The sequence below is a fragment of the Sprattus sprattus genome (assembly GCF_963457725.1).
Source record: "Sprattus sprattus genome assembly, chromosome: 7".
Lineage (NCBI taxonomy): Eukaryota > Metazoa > Chordata > Actinopteri > Clupeiformes > Clupeidae > Sprattus > Sprattus sprattus.
In genome coordinates, this window is record NC_137926.1 from 12,382,237 (window position 1) to 12,405,052 (window position 22,816).

General features: G+C 43.6%; 1 protein-coding gene across 2 annotated transcripts; it reads right to left on the reverse strand.

The window, feature by feature from the left end:
* Nucleotides 1-1,685: 1,685 nt before the first annotated feature.
* On the reverse strand, nt 1,686-20,451 carry mfge8b (milk fat globule EGF and factor V/VIII domain containing b). 2 transcript variants are annotated; one of them, XM_080842676.1, is made up of 10 exons: nt 20,294-20,451; nt 13,729-13,854; nt 13,245-13,376; nt 7,981-8,094; nt 7,246-7,427; nt 6,714-6,869; nt 6,421-6,565; nt 4,809-4,993; nt 4,195-4,350; nt 1,686-3,991 (listed from the first exon to the last, which is right to left on the reverse strand). In XM_080842676.1, exons 1-10 carry the CDS (start codon nt 20,373-20,375, stop codon nt 3,848-3,850), a joined length of 1,422 nt encoding a protein of 473 aa, XP_080698802.1. In that variant the 5' UTR covers nt 20,376-20,451; the 3' UTR covers nt 1,686-3,847. The 2 variants fall into 2 exon arrangements, with proteins under 2 accessions (XP_080698802.1, XP_080698801.1); XM_080842675.1 differs by having other exon boundaries at nt 4,809-5,011.
* Between the last annotated feature and the right edge of the window lie 2,365 nt (nt 20,452-22,816).

Sequence of the window (22,816 nt, forward strand, 5' to 3'; positions counted from 1 at the left end):
AAAGGGTGATGTTCACAGCCTGCGGTTACAGTTGTATGTCCTTTTGTGGGCATGTGGGAAAATTCAGATTTTTGATACAATTGGCAAAAATGGTTGCTGTCGAAATATTTTGTGTATGTGTACTATTAGTGCAGGAAAATTTTCAACAGTGAGGTTTAACAACTCTGAATGATGCACACAGATGTTTCTCCTTTGCAGGCTGTTAAAATTATTTGCGATCATAATTTCACATGCTCAGCATGTTAATGACCCTAATTTGACTCCATAAAGCAATAGCCTGCAGTTATACTTGGTCAAAGAACAGAACTGGAATCTATAGTATGCTGGACATTTAGTCAATATATACATTTTCACTCATTTCACTCATTGATATCAACAAGATTGTCTTGAACTAACTGAACAGACTGACAACTAGAACAATATTTTACCCCATAGTCATGAAAAGGTGTTGAAACAGTTTCAAGTGAAAGGCAAGCAAATGGGATAATTGCCTTTAAGTATAGATATGCATCTCCAGGTATGTTTTCCTGTCAGTGGCCCATTGTAAAGGAATGTCTTCCAGTCTTCTGACATAGCACAGCATGGTTTGATCTTTTTAGAATGAGTGACACTGTAAGTAAAATAAAGTCTGTTGATGCTGCTCAATGTTAATGGTAGTAGTATCAGTTTTCATAACATACTGTATTAATGCCCCAAAATTGACCTTTTTCTTTTCCATCAGAATACATAATTAATTGTATTAATAGCCCAGTACAGGGGCATGGTGCTATTAGGGTTTATATCCTTTTCATCTTAAGAGCCGTCTCCACTAGGTACTGTTGTCCTCACACTATTTACCTCTAGGTCTGAGAACATCATTGAATGTATAAGAGGAGACAATGGAGGCATTGAGAGGAAACATTGAACATAGAGGTCAGCTGACACTGGCATGACAGGACTTGCTTCTTTTGTCCACGCAGCAGTAGTACAGGCTTAGGAACATGCAGCAACTTCACTTGAGACGTTTGGTCCTAATTCACATTTTAATGCAAGGACCTACTTAATGGTTATATATATGCAAGGACCTTCTTAATGGTTATTTATATACAAGAACCTTCTTAATGATTTTATATATACATACAGTATATATACAAGCACGCATACACACACCTATATATATACAGTATATAGAGAGAGAGATGTGTGTGTGTGTGTGTGTGTGTATATATACTGTGTATATATATATATATATATATATATATAATATATATTAAATCATTCAGAAGGTCCATTATGGTGTGCATGGGTCAATGCAATCTCCTGTCACAAATGTATAATTATTAAAGAGGTTCAGTCTATTTATTGTAGGACATGGAAATGTGCACCAGGAATCTGCCACTAACCTTGCTTGGGGGTAATCTCCCACCAACGGTTTGCTTATTCATTTGTCTATAATGATAAAGTAATCCTGGCCACAATTTATTCCTCAGGATAGAACAAGAGCTACGTTTTAGAATATGCAACATTCTCCTGATAGCTTTTGGGGTCCCCATAAAATATATTATAATATGAAGCTCTACTTGCTTAATGATGAGTATAAAGGCATAATCATCATTTTGGTGTGTCCCTTTAGCCCACTGACATGTACAGTATATGCGGTCATATAATGCAAACATAATGGAAGGCTGCATACATTCATTTAAACTCTTTATTATTTGTGTCTTTAGTTAAAAAGACTAAACAGGAGAAAACTGCTTTAGACAGAAACATCAAGAGTGCACCAAATCTATGCTTAGAACACAACAACGACTGTAATTTGTATGAAGCATAAAAATCATTGGTTTAGAAAAAGAAAAGAAAAAAGAATTAAGGAACAAATACAGTTGGGGAGTATAGAGAGGCTAATATATAGCAAAGATCATAGCAACATCCTCAGAGCAAACTATCAAAAACTATATAATTGTTAATGAAAAATGATAAAACCCACAGAATGCATTTGGCCTTAAGGAAACACTGTTCTGGTTGATAAGTAATTTATCAGCATGTGATAACCACCATCTCCTGTATTCGCAGTGCAGAGAAATACTGTTCTTATTTTCCAACCATTCATTAATATTAAAACTCCTATCATATTGCACAAGCCCAAAATTCATAATTCATGGGAGGCATCACAATGCCAAAGCCTGAACACATTATGTAGATTGACACCTCGGACGGACATTAAGCGGAAGCGTAGTAATCATTCTTAATGTGATTTTTACCCTCTCTTCACCTTATCATTTGGGTAACAGCCTCTCCTCTCCTCTCCAAGCAATCTGTTTCTCATAAACCAGCATTTGACAAATAACAAACTTGGACCAATTCGTCAGCCATTATGCATTTATCTTCACTTGCTGTGCAAAAGACTAAACCAACCCCCAAATAAACATCCTGTGTTAAACAATCACACAGTTTTAACATGTAAGAAAAAAGCAACCACTATTTCAGATTCTCTTATGTTCTTTCACTATTGAGTACTGATGAGACTACCCAGCATTTTAACTGACAACAATGCAGGTGCCTAAAAAAAGAGATTACTACAGTATTATAAGAATGGTTATGTTCCAAAAAAACTGCATCAAAAATTAAATTTAGCTTACATGCACTTCATAAAAACCTCAGTAGCACAACGCAATAAATTCATCTCTACCTGAGAGAAATATTTGGCAGTGTGGGCCAAAACCTTTATTGGCATGGATGTTGACCTGTATATTCCTTAATTTAGTCACACTAGATCATATTTTGTTGGTTTACAACAAAAGTGACATGAATGGATAATTTTAGTCATTTATAGTAATACTTTACTACAATGAAAATGATCAATGTATTAGCATAAATAGAAATATATGCTCTATTAATTGTTTCTTAGAATGTCATCATTATAAAGAACTGTTAACCAACTTACAACCCATTTACAGAAGCTGGAACAAACTTCATAGCTTTTCAAATTTCTAAAACATATTCACAATTAGATTACTTTGCTCTACTCACTAGCATACTGTATTAACATACTGGAAATAACAAACCCCTGCAACAATAGAGTTACAACTACTCAACTAACACCATAAACATGACTTAAGTGTGAATATTTTGGTTTATGTACATTTCTTGCTAAATCAATGATATTTTTTTGTCACAAGAAAAGGGACTGGTAGAGCAGCCAAGCATATCCAGGAAGAACTCCTGCAAAACCATAACCTGTGATGGCACTACAGTCCCAGAAACCAGCGGTGCTAGACAGTATATGGAAATACGGTGCAAGGCCAGTGTCAGAAATGTGGTAAACTGTGAACTGGTTAGTTCAAACATATCTAGTATGCTCCTCTAATCAATTTTGGATACTGGCTAGCTGCGAACTTACAAACAAACCCTTTCCAAGCCATTCAGTTGCTACAAAGAAATGAGCGTGTGATGCATTTCAGCACCTCAAACTGGGGTTCAGCCCTCATCGCTCAATGGAGCAGCATCACACTGTAGTTGGGCTATGTGTGCGCGTGTGTGCGTGTGTGTGTGTGTGTGTGTGTGCGTGTGTGTGCGTGTGTGTGTGCGTGTGTGTTTGCGTGTGTGTGTGAGAGAGACAGTAAGTGCGTGTGAAAACAGGAGAAGGGAGGTCACTGAGTGGTGTGTGTGGTTAGAGATGCAGGCTGTGTCCGAGGAGCTTGATTCAGAGTCCCCCCCAGCTGTGAAGGGTGGTGTGGCAACGCTGCCCTCTGGTGCTGGGAGCAAGGCAGTGCAGGCATGGCTCAGGAGGTAGGGAGGGAGCGAGACAGAGAGGAGGAGACGGGAGGAGAGGAAAGGGAGAGAAGGAGGAAGGGAGGGAGGAGAGGTGCTACTCGTCACAGCCCAGCAGTTCCATTCGCAGAGTGATGCGGTCATGCCACGCCCATGGCAGGACGCGGACGAATCGGGCATAGAAGGGTGGCTCGAATATGTTCTTCTTGTGGACATTGTTGTCACTGTTGCCGGGGAAGATCTGCAGGTGGAAAGAATATAACAGTGATGAAAATGAAAAACGATAAGTAACATGGCTCCTTATCCATCTCTCCGTATAGCTGCCCACTGAAAAGTATAAATCCAAAACATTTAAAATATTTTTGAAACTAAGGATTCGCAAATAATGTATTAATGTTTATTGTTATTAACAACATGTATATGTGGCTGGGATTGGCCCCTGACCTTGTCAGTGTTGGTCCTCTCGTCCTGGATTATGCTCCAGGACTGGCCGTCATCACTGTGAGCGACCTTGAAAGCGGACACGAACTGAACACTCCCAAAGTCCTTGGCCCCCTGGGTAATGATGCCCGTGATGCGCTTGGGAGATTCCAAATCAACCTGCCCTCGTACGAGACCGCAGATGTAAGAGGTGCACACTAATTAGTACAACAAGACGTACAAACAGTACAACCTGTATGTATACACAAGGACATTAACTGTTGGCTAGATAGTAGGACTATCTAGAGACATACTGCAGCATTTACACAGTATTATTGATTTGTTTGCGGGTACCTCAGCAATAGTCGCTGTAAAATATGATGAGGTACAACTTGATTAAACAATTAAATAAGTACTTTAGCAAATATATCAGCAAATAATTCTCAAATCAACCAGCCACAAAAGCACCTGATGGCAGCATAAAGGTCTCAAATCACTTTATCACTCACTTTTTACCACTCAGACAGCATGACCAATAGGAGTCCCAGGACTCACCTGTAGCCATTCAGACAGCATGACCAATAGGAGCCCCGGGACTCACCTGTAGCAGCGTGACCAATAAAAGCGCCAGGACTCACCTGTAGCCACTCAGAGCGGTTGACGGTGGCGGCAGTCCAGGCGTTGGTCTTGCCCTGCTTGTCCAGGCGGGCGTAGTGCGGGTACCAGGTGAACGCCTCTATGCCCCACGTTCGGAAGGAGCTGGAGGCGGTCAGCTGACGGTCACTGATCAGACGTGACTTGACGCCCAGGGGGTTTGAGCAACCTGTCGTGTTTAAATAGACTGTGGAGTAAGAACAGGGCAGAGAGAGAAGGGAAGGGAGGTAGAGAAAATAAAATGATAGTGGACAGGCAGCAGTAGCGCAAGCAGACAAACCAGGTTAGTGGCGAATGAGGGCAGACAGCAGTCGTTGGCATGCAGGTGAACATGAGTCATATCAATGCATGCGTGTGTGTGTGTGTGTGTGTGTGTGTGTAAGTGTGTGTGTGTGTGTGTGTGTCTGAGTGTGTGTAAGTGTGTGTGTGTGTTAGTTGGCATGCAGGTGAACAGAAGTCATATCAATGCATGCGTGTGTGTGTGTGTGTGTGTGTGTAAGTGTGTGTGTGAGTGTGTGTGTGTGTGTGAGTGTGTGTCTGAGTGTGTGTGTGTGTGTTAGTTGGCATGCAGGTGAACAGGAGGCATATCAATGCATGCGTGTGTGTGTGAGTGTGTGTGTGTGTGTGTGTTAGTGTATGTGTGTGTGTGTGTGGTTGGCATGCACATGAGCAGTCTGTGAAGGCCATGCATAGTGGTGAGATGGCACTGCCAAGAGAAAGAGACAGACAGATGTGGGCATGGAATACTACATGGTATGCAATGACAACAGAGTCTGAAATCCAGTGGGGGACAATTCCATTTCAATTCATGAGCAAGTCGGGGTGGAGACTGTGTTGAGGGATTGTCATTGCTGATACAGCACCTAAACTGGCTAGAACTGAAATGGAATGGTCCCAAACTTTTACAAACAGACATGAGATATTTATTTTCTTGACCAGAACATTCCCCACCAACACATAATGTATACTTCTAGTCTTTATAAACTAGGAATGTATTGGGTTCACTTGACTTTCATGGTGTTTAAATATAATGGTTCAAAGTAATTTTTGATCTAATTAAATACTGCAAGAATCTGAACAGAAAAGTATGCATGTATGCAGAATATTCACATGTGGCTTGGAATGAAAAACTTATTTTGACCATATGTTAGCGTTGGCTGCCAAAATCAACCTCCTGTCATATGGTCTAAATAAACCAAGCTATTGTGGACAGGGTGTGAGTGTGTGTTTTTGTGTGGGTGTGTTCATAGTTACAGGCCTGACTCAGATGGCATTTTCTACAATTCTGGATATCCCGCAAAATATACGCACAAATACATGCATGATGTGCAGATTCACCAGCAAACTGTATGCATACATTAAGGTCTGCACTAAAGAAACATTAAAGAAATGTAATTTTCACCCAACATCCCTTCTGTGTAAATAATGCAAATCCATTTCCTCCCCAATAAACTGTGTAGACTTGAAGTTAGACTTACAATTACAAGATAGTTAAAAATCTCAAAGGGTTATGATTTCCTCTTAAATAGTACCTCCTCAAAAGGAAATGAACTGTGCATCCCATCACCCCTCCCTAAAGTATGACAGGAAATGTACCGTTCAATTCGCAGCCGACCAGCTCCATGCGCAGGGTGCAGGCTTTGCGGCAAACCACAGGGATGATGCGTAGGTGCTGCGCAATGATGGGCGGGTCAAACAAGTTGGTCTTGGTGCCGTCGTTGTCCATGTTGCCGACAAACACCTGGAGGGGGCGGTGAATCGCCACACCCATTAATCAAGCACATACCTTTAACTAATTCCACTTAACGGTATCCATTTAAACTTTAGTCACAGCTCACTGGATGCATGGGCATGCGTTATAGGAGTACACTGCTATGAGTAATGCTCACTGTATCTTTCTTCTGGCCCTCCAGTCTGTACATGGTGTAGGTGCGGCCGTCGAGGCTGGAGGCCACCTTGAAGGCTTTGACGTACTCCGACACGCCCATGCGGCTGGCGCCCTGAGTGATGATGCCTGAGAAACGCATCTTCCTCTGCAGGTTCACCTGCGCAAGGGGAAGACATCATTTAATAAAAGACCCCAACAGACAGACCAGGATCAGCTTAAAGCCTGCACATGCACGCAATGCATACAAATAGGCAGGCAACCAGACAGACTCAAACACAGACACAGACACAAACACAGACACAGAAACAGACACAGACACAGACAACGACACAGAAAAAGACACAGACACACACAACGACACAGTCAAAGACACAGACACGTGCACAAGCACGCAAATAATTCATGTCCTGGAGAATTCCTGATACTGATAGCCAAAAGTCTGCATCTGTATGGGGTATGTGTAATACGACAGTGGCTCTCTCCAATCAGTTTTGTTAGGCAATTATTGACCAAGACCAGTTAGGCCTGTTCACCTCAATCCAGGGGTTCCTGTCGTGGCTAGCGGAGGTCCAGGCGTTTACCAGGCCCTTGTTGTTAAGGCGGGCCAGCTCAGGCCCCCACCGCTGCAGGCCCAGAATGCCGTAGTGCACAGAGGAGGCAGTGATCTGATGCTCCGCAATGCCTCCACCCTCCATGCCCAGCAGGGAGATGCAACCTGTTGTCCGCATGTTCACACACACACACACACACACACACACACACACACACACACACACACACAAAAGCAAAACAAATAAACATTATAGCCACATTGTTTTGTGTAAGAGTAGTACAATAAAGTGTCAATAACCACTCTAACCGAGAATTTTCTTTAAGGTACACTGCCATGTGGCTTTCTTTTCTTTCACTTTACAGCCTTTCCTTGAAGTACATGTGAACCACAGAACGGCCACTTGGATTTCCCCACTTTGCTCTGCCCTGATGGGGAGTTACATTTACATTTAGACATTTAGCAGACGCTTTTATCCAAAGCGACGTACAAGGAAACTGCATTTTTACATCAGGAGCAGTTAGGGGTTCAGTGTCTTGCTCAAGGACACTTACACACTTGGTAAGGAGGAGTGGGGAATCGAACTTCCAATTACTAAACGACTCCTCTACCTCCTGTACCACTGTCCCCAAGTTACTGCATACAGTGTCCATGTCTTTTCTACTGACAGACTAAGAAAACTACATTTACATAGATAGATGATTAAGATTATACTTACGTAGGTGGCAGTGCTTTCCAACATAGGGTGAGGGGCAGTTGCAGTTGAAGTCTCCTTCCAGGTCTCGGCAAACGCCTCCATTTTGACAGGGCTGGCCAGCACAGTCATTGACATCTGAAGAGAGGATGGCATTGCATGAGTGACATCAGGTGCAAAAGTCAATAGGATTTTAATAGCATGTTTTTTTTTTTTCCACCACAAGGTGGCGCCTTAGCCGTCAGAGCAGCGAATCTTTCTGAAGTAAGCCTTTTAGTGTTGTTAAGCAACAACATACAGTGTTAATTATGGATAAGGCAAACAAACTGGCAAAAAAACTATACATAGAGTGTAATAAAAAGAGAGTTCACATTCATGGTCTTCTGACTGTTGGTGCAGTTTACATAACTGCATATCCTGTGGTGCTAAAGGTACACAAAGAACTGCAGGGTACCCAACCTGAAGGTCAGAGATGAGTCTAGTAAACCACAGCACATGTGCGCACACATGTCGCCTCCTTAATCAACAAAAACAAAGAATAGCCGGAGGTAATCCTTGTGGTCAGACAGCGCTAGAGTGGTCGGTGTCTTGCACTGTGTCGTAAGAGGATAGAACAACACTCTCCCCACTTTGCAGAACACACTGGGCCTGCACAGGCCACTAATCCACTTAGGAGCACGGGTCAAAGATGCCTTAGGCCACCCGATGACATCAGGTAAACCCACGGAGGGCCCGTCTGCCACCTCTGAGGTCAATGCCCTCATGCTTTTTGCCAAAGGCCATCAGGAGATCAGGGCGTCAGGAGTCACTGGCAGCCGCTGGGAAACAGAATGAGAGGCGCACGGACGCTCAAATGACTGGCGGAGTCTGACTGGCAGGACATTCCAGAGTTGGTGGAGGGGAAAAAAGGGGGATTACCAAATGCCAGAATCCAGATGGGGACAAGGTCGGGCAGGCCATGTGCAGCCAAGACACTCTTCAGACACGCCAAGGCAGCCGAGAGTCTTTCAGGTTAGCCTGCTTTTCTGTCGGACTGTGTCTGTCTTCGGTCAGGCTTCTGCCTGACTTTGTGCTGGCAAAGATGAGCACTGTCTTCAAATCGGTTCTCCTCATATCCCTTTAAATTGTCCTTAACCATCGTAAAGAACGAGGGCCTTCATGCAGCATGGACACACACGGTAGAGGCTTGCTCACCAAGGCACCAATGGCCGAGAACGAACGAGCCGATTGCCGTCGCTTTATTGAGCGTCAGTATAGTTGTAGATGACACTGCCATGGGAACCATAGAAATATCAATAAGGCTCTCATGTACCTCGCAGCATGACCCAGATCAATTTCAGCGCAGTCAGCAGGCTCTGGCATGTGATGCTGGGAGCGGGCTCACTGGTGCAGGGGCCACTGCGAGCACAAGCGAAGGAGAACAGAGAAGCGCTTTTGTTGTTGTTGTGGCCCCCTGCGCCATCTTAATGGCATCTTGTGATTCCACTGCCGCTCAGGCAGGCCTGTGGGACGAGGGTGTAGCGTAATTTTGCGGAGTCATCGTATTCCGTCACCTTAGCCAGCTCCCTCGGAGGGGCAGGGCTCTCTGCACCTATTTTCATAGCCATCAGACAAGTCATGAGCCTCGCATGGAAACTGGCCCAGAATCAGACGCTTGGGGTCTGATCACAACTGGCAGTAATTCTGGTCTTGGGACAGGAGCGTCTTTCACTGTATCGCGGGGGGAGAGTACAGGAGTATTCCCACAGGGATGTGCTGGTAGGTGAAGACATCAGAGTTGATGATGATCATATGATTGCTCTGCAAGTGGGTCATTGCAGTGGACATCTGCAGAAGCCAACAGAAGGCTTATGTGGCCCCTATGAATATGGGACTGGCTGTGGTTCAAACCAATATGGTGCCTAAGAGCATACATCTGAGGCTGTGTGTGTGGGAGACAAAGTACACTTTATTCTGTCTGGTTTATTGGTTTGGTATTATATGTGAAAATGTATAATTCTGGGGTCACAGTTCAATACATTTATATTTAAATATAAATCAAGCAATAATTGTAAAATGCATTTACTTAAGAACTTATGTATACTGTAGCGTGAACTGTGACATACATTGATTTTCACACAAGGTTCACTGCACATAACCAATAGCAGCAAAATGCCCACTCTTGGTGTTTGATGTGATTTGAGACTAATCACATATAATGAAACTGAATTGACCTGATTCTGAACTGATTCAACTGAATTGATTTTTGTACCCATGTATCTGTTCACAAGGTGCATCTACAGTGTAGTTTATTCAATTTAATACCATTTAATATGTGTAATACCAATGTAATCTACATCTGGTCTATGTAATACCAATGTAATCTACAATCTGACATGTAGTTCTCAAGACCAAGTCCCAGGTCACCATACTTCCCAGTTCTCATAACAAGTTGTGCTGTTGATGCGAATGAACGGCGAGGAAAAGGACGACAGCAAGAGAAACAGAAAGAACAGAAGGGATACACACGGTTACTGTATCCCTATGGCAGAGAGCCCAATTAACCACAGCCTAAATGGTTGGTCACCATTAAGATCTCTAGCTCTCCTTTTTTTTTAATTACACAATCTCTCTCACTCTCAGGTCTCACAGAACAATCTTTCACTTTTTGCCTTTCCATCATCCCCCTCTCCACCCCTGCACACACACACACACACACACACACACATACAGAAACACAGACACACACACTCACACACACACACACAAATCCAGACGCTCTCAATACCTGGCCAACGAGACTAAAATAGGCAGCCATCAAACCAGGCGACCCATCCAATCTCAGCAATCAAAGCAAATGTGGCTGGCCATTAGGACCGACTAAAAGCTTTTGACACAGATTTCACGGCTCTTTGGCAAGCTCTCAGCCCAATTTCTCATGGTCCTGTCCTGTTAGACTTGACTCAAAACTGTCACACTGTTAGCGCCGACTTCATCCACTTTCCCGTCTCCACTCTCCATTTTACCCCAGCAACAGGGGTGGAGATGGCGTGGGTGTGCTGCTAAGAGCCGGAGGCCTTCCGCTGTTGGCTGGACAACCACAAGCGTGTGCATGTGTGTATGTATGTGTGTGTGTGCGTACATGTGTGTATGTTTGTGTTTGTGTGTGTGCATGTGTGTATGTTTGTGTGTGTGCATGTGTGTATGTATGTGTGTGTGCGCATGTGTGTATGCTTTTTGTGTGTGTGCATGTGTGTATGTTTTTTGTGTGTGTGCATGTGTGTATGTTTGTGTGTGTGTGTGCGTGCATGTGTGTATGTCTGTGTGTATGTGCCGCATATGTACCGTATGCATGTCTATTTAAACGTATGCTAGCATCACGAGGATCTACACTAGTTAAATCCACACAGTGCTTTTCTGTTACGCCTCTGCACAGCAGTCCAGCTTATATTGTTTATATGCATATCCTAATAGCGCGTTTGATATGTATGAATGTGCAAGGATATAAATGCAAGTGTCTGTGCATTCAAGCACATTCCTGTGGGGGTGACAGCTCCTCCAGTAGCTATGGAGATTATCTTTTAGATACTGTACATCTTTACAGCTTTAAACAGCTCATCCCTACCCACAGCATATGTGTATGTGTGTGTGTGTGTGTGTGTGTGTGTGTGTGTGTGTGTGTGTGTGTGTGTTTGCGTGCTACACACACAGCAAAAATAATAAAAGCACGAAAACAGGGAGACAGGCACTACACTTTATGGTTACTACCATGAGGTTACTCCACTCAAAATAAGCAGCGGAGAGGCATGCATCGCGCATACCACACCACCCCGCACATCCTATCAATTACCGAAGTGACATTATCTTCACACATCACTAGTGTTTAGTGGCATTGATAAGGGTGTGTGGGGTCACCACCCTCTTCCTTAATTGAAGAGACTGAGATTTGAGATGCTTTTCTTGGACGCAATTTTAAAAGAAGCCACTGCTGAAAACAGGCCAAGGAGCAGCCAGTCTGTTTGCTACATCCGGCTGCAAGTGCCCCTGTAGGGAGCTGAGAATGCCATCTTTGAACATTCTCTCACATTCACATGAAACAGACTAATTAGCGAGGACATTAATTAGGGATAAGGCATACGAAATGTGGTCAGCCGCCCATGGCTGTGTGTGCTTTGGGCCGGAGGAGTCTCCAGCTGGACATATCTGCAGTGTGTGTGTGTGTGTGTGTGTGTGAGAACATCCGCTTCAGGCACTGAGAGCGGAAGCTCACGGTAAGCTGATATGCCGCTATCAGTTCGCAGAATGTATATGTGCTTTTATGGCAGAAGCGCAGATGCGGATGACTCTGCACTTTTAAGAGGGTAGTGTGTGTGTGAGAGGGAGTGATGTTGGCTGTGGTGGTACATGGTGTGTGTGTGTGTGTTTGTGTGTGTGAGTTGGGGGGGCATATTTTGCTGATGACAGCAGTCCTTATGTGCCCCCCATGCCCCACGGGTCGCGTCAGCCAAGCAGAAGCACGGGCCGCAGAGCATCAGGGCTGACATACGGGCCGCAGAGCATCAGCCATTTGCACAGAACCCGCCTCAGGAGGACTTCTGAGCAGTGAACTTCTGAGCTTTGGTCACATTGTGTGGTTGCGTAATGCGTACATGATAAGGAGGCTTTTGCGCCACATACATATAAACAACATGACGGCCACAGAGGGTTTGTGTAATATGAGGTCTACTTCATCCACAGAGCTTCCGGACATCTGATACCGTCTGCTGTGTTGGAGGAGGGGTCTTGAGATGCTCTGCTTATGCTCACGGAATGCAATGGCCTGCCCATGGATAACTAAGGGAAACTTCGGGATTTTTTTAACCTGGGGCCCTTCTCCAGCCATTATGCAGTTGCCGGTTATAGCGTTCTAACTCAATACTGGACTGAGTAAAAAGTTGGCCTAAGAAGATGGTAAAATGGGTAAAAAAAATCCCCAAAGTTTCCCCTTCAACAGCACTCGTCAACCTTTGTAATTTCACTGCTTATAGACAACCCCCAAATATATAAGGACAGCTCCATAGAGCCTACTTAAAGAAACATCACACACACACAGACACACGTACACACACCTTACTTAAGGATCATGAAGCACAAGTAATGCTTGTTGCTGGGGCTGTGAATCTACTCACTTTTCCATGATCTACTACGGAGACAATCCGACGGTCTCATAAGACTAAGTTTGGACAGAAATGAAAGTCTTTGGGAAAGCAGCATCACAAAGCCAAGTGCCACAGAGGAATCTCAGCTAAAGGCTTTGGACTGGTTCTTACTGTTTTGGCAGTGGACACCATCAAAGCCCTCCTGGCACTTGCAGACGTACTCGCTGAAGACATCGCCACGACGCGTTTGGCTTATGACTTCACACACACCATCATTCTTGCAGGGGTTTGGTTTGCAGGGTCCTAGAGAGGCATGGAAACACAAGTAAATACGGTATACTTTCAATGCCACTGAATTGTGTTCAAACATGAGTTTGACATATTTTTTTTTTTTAAACAGTTTTCAGACACTGGGAGCTTCAGGCATCATTGACTCATGTGCACTTAATGACACCAACTAGTCCACCAATCAGTGCTAGAACAGGAACCAGTTTTGCAACAATCCGATAAGAACTATCAGCCTGCCAGATGCCAAATTATTAAGAGAAACTAGATACTTGTGGTGACACAACCACAAATTGAATGTTGTTTTTGTTTATTTCCAAAATCTCATTTGAAGGCTGCATGGGGTGGGGGTGGGGTGTTATGAGGTTACCAGTTTCTGTGTCATTGCAGATCTCTCCGGTGAATCCATCTGGACAGATACAGATGAAAGGATTTTCCCCCACTCCTGTCACGCAAGTGCCTCCGTTGTGGCAGATGTTCACCTCACAGTAGTCACCTGAAATGGCAGACAGGGAATGGGGGGGGGGGGGGGGGGGGAGAGAGGGAGTTAGAGAGATAGAGAGAGAGAGGAAGGGGAGAGAGAGAAAGGGGGGAGGGAGGGGAGAGAGAGAGAGGCAGAGAGAGGGAGAGAGAGAGAGAGAGAGATGTTTTGTTTCTATTTACTTAGCAACACACGTAAAGTAATCCTTGTTCATCTGCCATTGTTAAGTGATTTTATTCTGTGAAGAGAAAGCTTTTGAACAAGGTTTAGGCCGGATACAGTTTGTGACAAAAACGGTAAAAGTGGTTCAGAGGATTCATTTAGCTGTGCATTTATCACTGAAGAAGATGAACAGGGCCCCATGCAGAAGAAACAGAGCACACGGTCTCTCTGTCTGATCTGGCCGGGCACCATCATGTGCGGTTGCCGGAGTTCTAAATGCTGACAAAGCCAACGCAAGCGTGGATTCTGGAGGTTTCTATACAGACCACACCAGCGTGTTTCCCCATGAGTCAACTAATCCTTGCTGAAACATGTTAGAGCCGCACAGAAAGAATCTAGATCAAAGTACATTTACATTCTCATTCAGGGTGCATATGGCATTGCTGTTAAGATTTAGAAAAAAATTAAAATAATCTTAAACCATCTTAAAGTTTAAACAAAATAATAAGTAATAATAATTTTAAGACAGAAAAAGCCAGAATAGTGGACGCCACTGAAAACAATGTAATCAGCAGTCTCCACTGTCTGTGTTTCCTACTTTAGAGAGGAGCTGCCCTCCAGTTTTGGCCATATTTATTCAGGAGTAAATACTAGTGCGCATCATGTGGTTGTGAGGAGTGTCATTGCCAGAGACACCTCTTTCTCGCTGTAAAAGTGTGTGGGTGATTTGCACCCCTTGATTTGCACCCCTTTAAGTGTTTTGGAGGCTAAGTAGAGACCAGCTAATTTGCTGTGTCTATAATTCTAAAAAGCTCTGGTTCCATTCTCCAGCAAACCCCACACTGAAAGTAACACTTTTGGCTCTCCAGAAGCTGTGCAAGTGACACGAGGCTTCGCCACTTCCTCTGCATTCCTCCTCTGCTAAGTCGACCCAAAGCATACAAACAGATTCATCCGGAAATCACTGGTACAAACCCCAACCTCCCCCCCACCCCCAGAGTCGGGAACGTGTCTTGGAACTCGACCGAGGCGGCTCGCTCTCAGTGAGCATCTGCTCTGTGAGTGTTATCACCAAACCTCTGGCCTTTTGAGTCTTTCTGGAGCTTAGTGTCCCCGGGGACGGTGACTCAGCCCTGGCCCGCGCAGAAGCATCCATATCCAAGCGACCTCGCTTGTTTATCTTTACCAGAGGAATGCATCCTCTGTCTCGGAGCAGCCAGCGAGCAGGCAAGACCAACACTCCCACACTTAGCGAAGGCCAGGCTTGCCACAGCTGCTGCGGATGATACAGTTGCCCCACACAGAGCTCTCGTTCTTATGGGTCCACTGCAGTGGAACTCACACGTGGCCTTTTGCTCCCACCAGTTGCTTTGTTTGGATGACCTTCAACATCTGTGAGAGACATTTGCGGAGATGGGAGTTCGCTATGAAACCGGGAGGGCAGACAGAGGGGAGAGACACTCCCACCGTGAAACTGCAGAGATTAGCAAGGAGGTCTCCGGAAAGGAAGTGAAAGTTATGCTTGGATACTTGGATGCTTTTACGCGTCAGTGATATGAGGAAACATGAGATCGTAGTCAAACACCAGCATGTCCAACTCTGTTACCCCTACCCTTATGATGGTGTTCATTTCCCCTATAACGAAACTACTCCAATGCTATGTAAAATCAATATTATCCTGAATCTACTGGGCTAGTAGAGTAGTGATTATTCCCTTTGGGACTATGGTATGCAGCTCTGTGTAAAATTCAGAATATGGCAAAAAAGAAAGAAAAAAAAAAAGTTTACCCATGAGAACTTCTTTAAATCAGATTATCGGGAGCTGGGTCAAAGATCGCCCTGCTTCAGAGAGTTTCCCTCTGGGTAGATCTCAAGAAGGTTGACCTCATATGCCACTACAGGAGAGAAGCTTGATTAATCCACGTGAGGTGGAGGGGGGGGAAGGGGCAAACTCATCAACAGAAAGAGCGGTTTGATCAACTGAAACATTAGATCTGTGTGTCAGCAGCTGAACTAGGCCTTTGATCAGCAAAAGCTCTGAGGCAAACGTGAGGGCAGACACATCTCAGAGGCCCACTGTGGTCACCTGCTGCACTCTAATACATCACTCTTTATTCTGTGGAAGAGCTGCGGAGAGAAAAAGGCACTTTCACTTCTATTCTGGTGTAACAGCGGCACATATGGTGAAATAGCAACCTGATTTTTACACCCAGAAAAATGTTTTTCTGACAATGGAGGGTGAGAAGAAACAGTATTGGGGAAGAAATGGAGTTGGAGCACTGTGTCTCTTTTGTGCTTGAATAGCAACCTGGAACGGATGTTAATCAAAGTATACGAAGCATGTCTTAGGATGGACTTTCAGTGGCATACTTTCTCTGAGTCAGTCAGAATAACAGTCCTTTAAACAGGCCCATTCAGATTTGAGAATGGAAAATGCCAACATAAACAGGGCGTGACACTATTATAAATGGCCCATCCCAATGCTATGATTAATACCTTGGTGGATATTTTGTCGTCCCCAAGTCCACATATGGTGTCCCAGCGCTGTTATGGCCTATGAGTCATCACCAGCCATACTGAACCAACACGGACAAAACAAACTTAAGCTCAGGGGTCAGGTCAGAATGCTCCAAATACCACGCTGAATGAAGAACAGGGCTCTAAGCCAGACTGTGTGAATGTCCAGTCAGAGATTATCATTTTTGTGATACGAGTCACCCAAGGCGTTGAGGTCAGTCATTGAGTAATTAGCTGTAGAGAGGACAAGGAAAGCCTAGGGCAAGAAACATCCAGGCTGACTGTATTTGCACAGCAGGTGGGCACCACAATAACAACAGACTTCCCTTGAGGAGAAGCTGGGCACACAAGCTAGTGTGAACAGCAGAATGTTGTGAGAGTAAACATGGGACTGAGTATCGCAAGTCTCCACTGTACAAGTTGAGCTCTTATGGGCTTCATTCAAAAACGAAACTGTCAATCGATTAGAATCATTTCCCTGTGTGACGCAGGTTTGGCTTCAATTACTAACAATTGCATCTGGAGAAGGTGGCAAACTTCCGCATTCCGCAGTTGACCATTTTGGTAAAATAAAAAACTTCCCATTTCCCCACATAAGAAATGTTTTCAATTTCAGCTGACAACTACACCTACATAAAAAATGTTTAGTTTCACATAGTGCAAGAAGAGCACCTTACAGCTAAGCTTAATTTAAACTTTAAAAACGATCATATGTCCCATGATGAAGCAACTGTACCTGTATCTTTTTTTGTAGTCAAACATAACATATGAATTATGAAGTTTTATTGTTAAAATGAAATGCTCTCAACTGCAAAATGAAAATAAATCCAAAGAAGAAAAAAAGAAAGTTGATGACTAGGAATGCATGAATACACCATCTCCATGATGCTCATCTAAACTAACCTCACTGTTGTGCCTCTAGGAGAAGATTTATCTGGCTTTTTGTCAACAAACACAAGCATGCCGTATTGTCACGTGTACAGGTTATTTTACAATTAGATTTTAGCTCTTGACTACGTAACATCCCATAGGACAATGAATGCACATACATCCCTGGGCTAATCAGGATTATGTATAGCAGTCTATAAAAGACACCTTGAGGGGGGTGGTGGCTGTGCAAAGCAGGTGTTGTAAATAGGCTGGGATGTCTGCAATAAGCTTTGTGCCAAAGGTGCATTGGCTTTTGACACATCTCTGCTGTGTGTGTGGGTGAGAGCAATGATTTCTCTGCCCTTTGTGACTACATCCCTCAGTGTATGCGTGTGTGTGTGTGTGTGTGTGTGTGTGTGTGTGTGTGAGTATATGTATGTGTGTGTGTGTGTGTGTGTGTGTGTGTGTCTGTCCATCCCAGGGCCTATACCTTCGTTTCGTTGCACATTCATTCCCACACCACTGAGCATTCCAACGCACTAGGGCAGAGGGCCGTGTGGAACTCTGTGTTCCAGAGCTCAGCGTACACCCTCACACCCTCTCAGCATCACTACCCCTCCAGACCAACCAGGGCAGGGAGTGGGTCTGTGACCTATGGAATGGACCCCCTCTGCCACTTTTATCCTCCTGAGAATACCCTGCTCTTTCCAGCACGCCATGCGGAGAAGCCATTCGTGACAGCGTGCACGGAACACAAACAGAGTGTGCGGCACTACAGCTGCAGGTGAGATTTCAGTAATCTTAAAGGACTTCCCCAGAGAAGCACAGCCATCTGCCTGGAAAAAACATAAACAACCAACTGTCTAAAAATACATCCGCACGTAGCCAAACCTGTGCTGGGCTCTCTTCTCCGAGGCTGACACCACGTCCCAATGAGCAGGTTACTCTCTGAGGCGACACACATCAAACTCTGAATAAACAAACATCTGAAGAGCTGTTTGCACTTGTAAAATAAACATGAACGTTGGTCTTACCACAACAATTTTTTTTTTAGCAGTACGAAACATCTAAAAGTGTCATGATCATGGGAATGGCTATTTAAATATTTATCACGGCAGATTGGAAAGTGGGACAAGACAGAGACAATGACAGAAAGGCTCAAATGAGAGCTTCCATATTGCGAAGGCACCGAATGAAACATTGATTAGCCACGATCCAACATTAATCTAGAAGAGCCCCGCTCTGTAATTGGCATTACAAGTGAAGTAGCAAGGACAAATGGAACTCTCCCCCGAGGAAGTGGCTTCAATGCCAGATGGCAAAAGCTATAGCCTAGCCGTTTTCTCAATGGTTCAGGAGACAAACACACAGACACACACACACACACAGTCAAAAAGAGAGGAGTTGGAAGGAGTTTGCTTTTCTATATTTAGCAAGGAACAGGCTCAGCTGACCTGAGACAAAGAGAAAGAAAAGGGAGTAACACTTTCCTCACCTAAAGTGTGAACAGAATGAATAATTTAAATTGCGCCTTAGGAGGAAACCTTTTTTGTCAGTGACTACAACTAGTAGAGATCAAGCATGGCGTGAAGCGGATGTGGCCCTTGTCAGCCGGCATTTGCCTACTGATGTAAATCACCCTGCTCTCAATGGTGTTTTTGGGGCGGAAGGGCACAGTAAGTACAGGCATGTCCCACAGGAGTGGTCATTAGTGGCAGGAAGTGCCCGGAGCTTTGTCAGATTTCAGTCCATGTTTTTGGTGGCCACATTCAGGGCGGTGAGTCACTCTTTTGGTTGGACACCGAGCCACACCTACAGACTGCAGCCAGGCCCATGGCCTGAGGCACACTGCCACTATTGCCACAAACTGTAGCTGCCGTTTAGGAAATGAAAACAAAAACAAAAACAGTCCAAGAAAACAAGAATACTATTGCTGCAAGTTCACACACTGGCATAGTGTTCTAGTTAGGATGAAGTTGTAAAACTCTGCTGAAAATATATTAAAAGTATATGATTATAAAACGAGCAGGTCATCAAGACAGACAGATAATCAAACTTGAGTCTTGAAGCTTGGTCTAATTGGCCTTATTAAGCAAAGACGCGTGTCAGGACAAAGCTTGAGGTCAATTGACTCCAAAGAGGCATCTCTTGTAACAATGAATTTAAAAAAAACTATAACATAACGGAACAAAACATAAAACCAGGGCATGTGTCCCTTTCGGTCTATGTGAAATTCCTCTCAACTAACAAAGCAAAGAGCCAGAAGGATGTGGTCACAATGTGCACATACATAAAGGATTCTGCATTATTATGTGAGCCTTTTAAGCAAGGACTTGCTATACATGAGATCAACAAAGCCCTTAGGAAAAAACACATTTTTGAGTGCCAGTGCGCACAGTCATAGAGTGACAGTTCCACATGCATCTTCAATGAGCAAAGTACATTTTTGTCACAATATTTTAAATGTTTTAAATAACAGACACCACTAAATAAATCAAATCAAGCCAGCACTAGGCTACAGTAGGATACCATAGTCAGCAGCCGGTGGGCAGAAGGAACAGAAATAGCGATATGAAAGTAACCGTTAGAAATTAGTCTTGAATAGGCTATATAACACAGATTTAACATTGTGAGGTTTCACAAGTGAACACAAATGAAAGGCATTTACAAATGAATTACATCGGTGAGAACTAATGTCACTGGCTGCAGAGAAGAAGTGAGGAAAACAATTACACTGAGTTAAAGTGATGCTAAATGGTCGGTAAGAGTACTTGAGGCTTCCTTGACACCTACTTACAACAAGTAAACAACCAACGGCAGACACCACCACCATTCCCCGAGAAAGCGTGGAAAGCCGTTTACAATCACTTGGATAGCAATGAAGTGTAGGCTAAATTAAACTTACCGTTCACAGCAGATAAGGCACCCAGCACAAAAAAGAAGGTAAAAAGCGGCAAACAATCAGAGATGCAATGAGTGCGCTTCATGCTGGCTTTAGATACTTATTTTTCGCGAACTTGCGAATGTTCAACTCGACTCCGACGACAAAGGCTCTGTACTGTAGAAGCGGCTGAAGTCTGTGTGTGGGGACTGGAGCTGGGAGGCGTTAGTGCGGTAGCACGTGTATGTGTGCTTTCATCCAATTACATCCTGTATTATAATTATAGGCCCTCCCCCAGGGACTGATTAAGCCAACTGTTAAATGTAGCATCGCAGCAGAGCGCAGCAGTGCAGACGTGATACGTTAAACACCACTAGTCTCAGTTTACAACGTTAGGATATTATAACAAACCTATTCTTTTGAGTTGGTGAACGTACACTTGACCAGTTAACTGTGACATACAACTAAAACAAATTCTAAATAATGCCAAAATACTTCTAAGAATCTAATTCTCTCTTGCTTCATCTCTGTATTTCCACCTTCTTGTGTGTGTGTGTGTGTGTGTGCGTGTGTGTGTGTGTGTGTGTGTGTGTGTGTGTGTGTGTGTTTGTACGTATGTGTATGTGTGTGTGTGTGTGTGTGTGTGTGTGTGTGTGTGTGTGTGTGTGTGTGTGTGTGTGTGTATGTATAGAGAGAGGTTGGTATAGCGCCAAGTGATATAGCATCGGACACTAAATGAATATTTCTGGGAATATGGTGTCCTGAGCCAGACCTGAGCTGATTGAGATCATGTGGGTGTCAGGCTTTATCCTTGATCTCAGACCAAGTTTATATGTTGATTTTGTGTGTGGGTGTTGCATCCCCCTTTCTTTGATGGTTTTGTTTGTTTCAAAGCTGAAGACTGGTCCTTGAAGGCAGATGTTGGGCGCTGATCAACTGTGACATAATGTACTGATTAATTCACTGTTGCCGCACAACTGATCAGATGCATGGGTGTGTTTTCTCACACATGTTCCTTTGATGTGCTCTTATAGGAAGCATGTGATTATGAGATCAAAAAGTAATCCATCTACTGCCCGAATGTAATTAACCTTATACTTTATAATCCGGTGGCTCATATGATATCCGAGATAAATTAAAGCAAGGCTTTAGAAAACAATCTGAGATATGTCTGAGATACTACCAAAAGTCCTTGGTATATACAGGTCTTGCTTGTGCTCAACCATAAATTAATTTCAGGCCTTTCAGATATTAAAAAATACATTGAGGCAGTGACTGTGCTGTTGCATCAGACAAATACATAAGTATATGCCATGCAGGCTAAGTGCTTTTACAAGGGCTTGTTTCCCAGTGCCCTTCTTTTTCTTTGGCTGATTTGTCTCAGATAATTTGATTGAGGTTGAAGTGAGTCAGATTGTTGCACTCTGCGGGGCACTTAGTGTATAATATCATGATGCACATTAGTGGGACATTGAGATCATGGTCTGGGACTTCTGTTCCTATATGACTGGATAGTTCTATATCAAGTCAAAAATAAGGATTAACATTCCTGTTCTCCTTCACATGCTCCATCAGCTGCTAAGAATCACTGCTTGGGTGCATTTTCTGATACTGTTAAATAATCCTCTAGTCTACAAGCTTTAATTATAATTCTGTGATAAATATCTGGCTGGAATTCTCCACAGATGTATTTATAGCAGTGGTTTGGATAATACAAAAATATATATCACTAATGGCCGTTACATGTACTATCGTGTACTATCATGTGCTTTCATGCAATGACCTTCTTAGATAATCAAGAGTTCTTAGTCACTTCCTAGGACGGTGTTTATCAGATAGTGATAATTTGACCATTTTTATCACAAGGATTTCTGATCTCTGCTGTGTCTGAAAAACTGAGGTATCAGAAGGAAAGACAGAGGAGCAAGACTAATGGAATTTGATGTTACTGCATAACTATTTTTAGGTAAATAGCTCCTCCCAATGGCCGGTCTGAGAATGAGAGAAGATGTTAACGCCAATAACAGTTAACTGCAACAACAATACAAAACATCACAGAAAGTCTAATGGTTTTAGTGGTTATAATTGAAAGTGTATGTTTTAATGCACACTGTAATGGTCTCTATTGGTAATATGTGTGCGGTGTAATGTGGTGTTTCATACCAAGTGGATACAATTAAACCATTTCCAACGGAAACCAATACAAATACGTAATGGACACCTAAACAAAGCATCCAGTCTTAATGGAATTGGCTCCAAAACAAACTAGCCTGGTGATATTTAACTGATGCAACAGTTGTATAGATTGTAGTGGTTCTGTTCATTCATTCATTCATTCATTCAGACATGGTGTTAAATTCCTTGTGCTAGTAATCAGGGTTCCCACCAAATGGCCGGATCTCCTAACACCACATGCATTCCTGTATTTAACCAATCCCCCACAGTCTGCTCCAGTCAGAGTTAACACCATGGCATGCCAAACATAGGCAGGGGAAAGACCCCCTCCGAAGTACTAACCTGGGTAAGGGTTGAGATTGGATATGATCC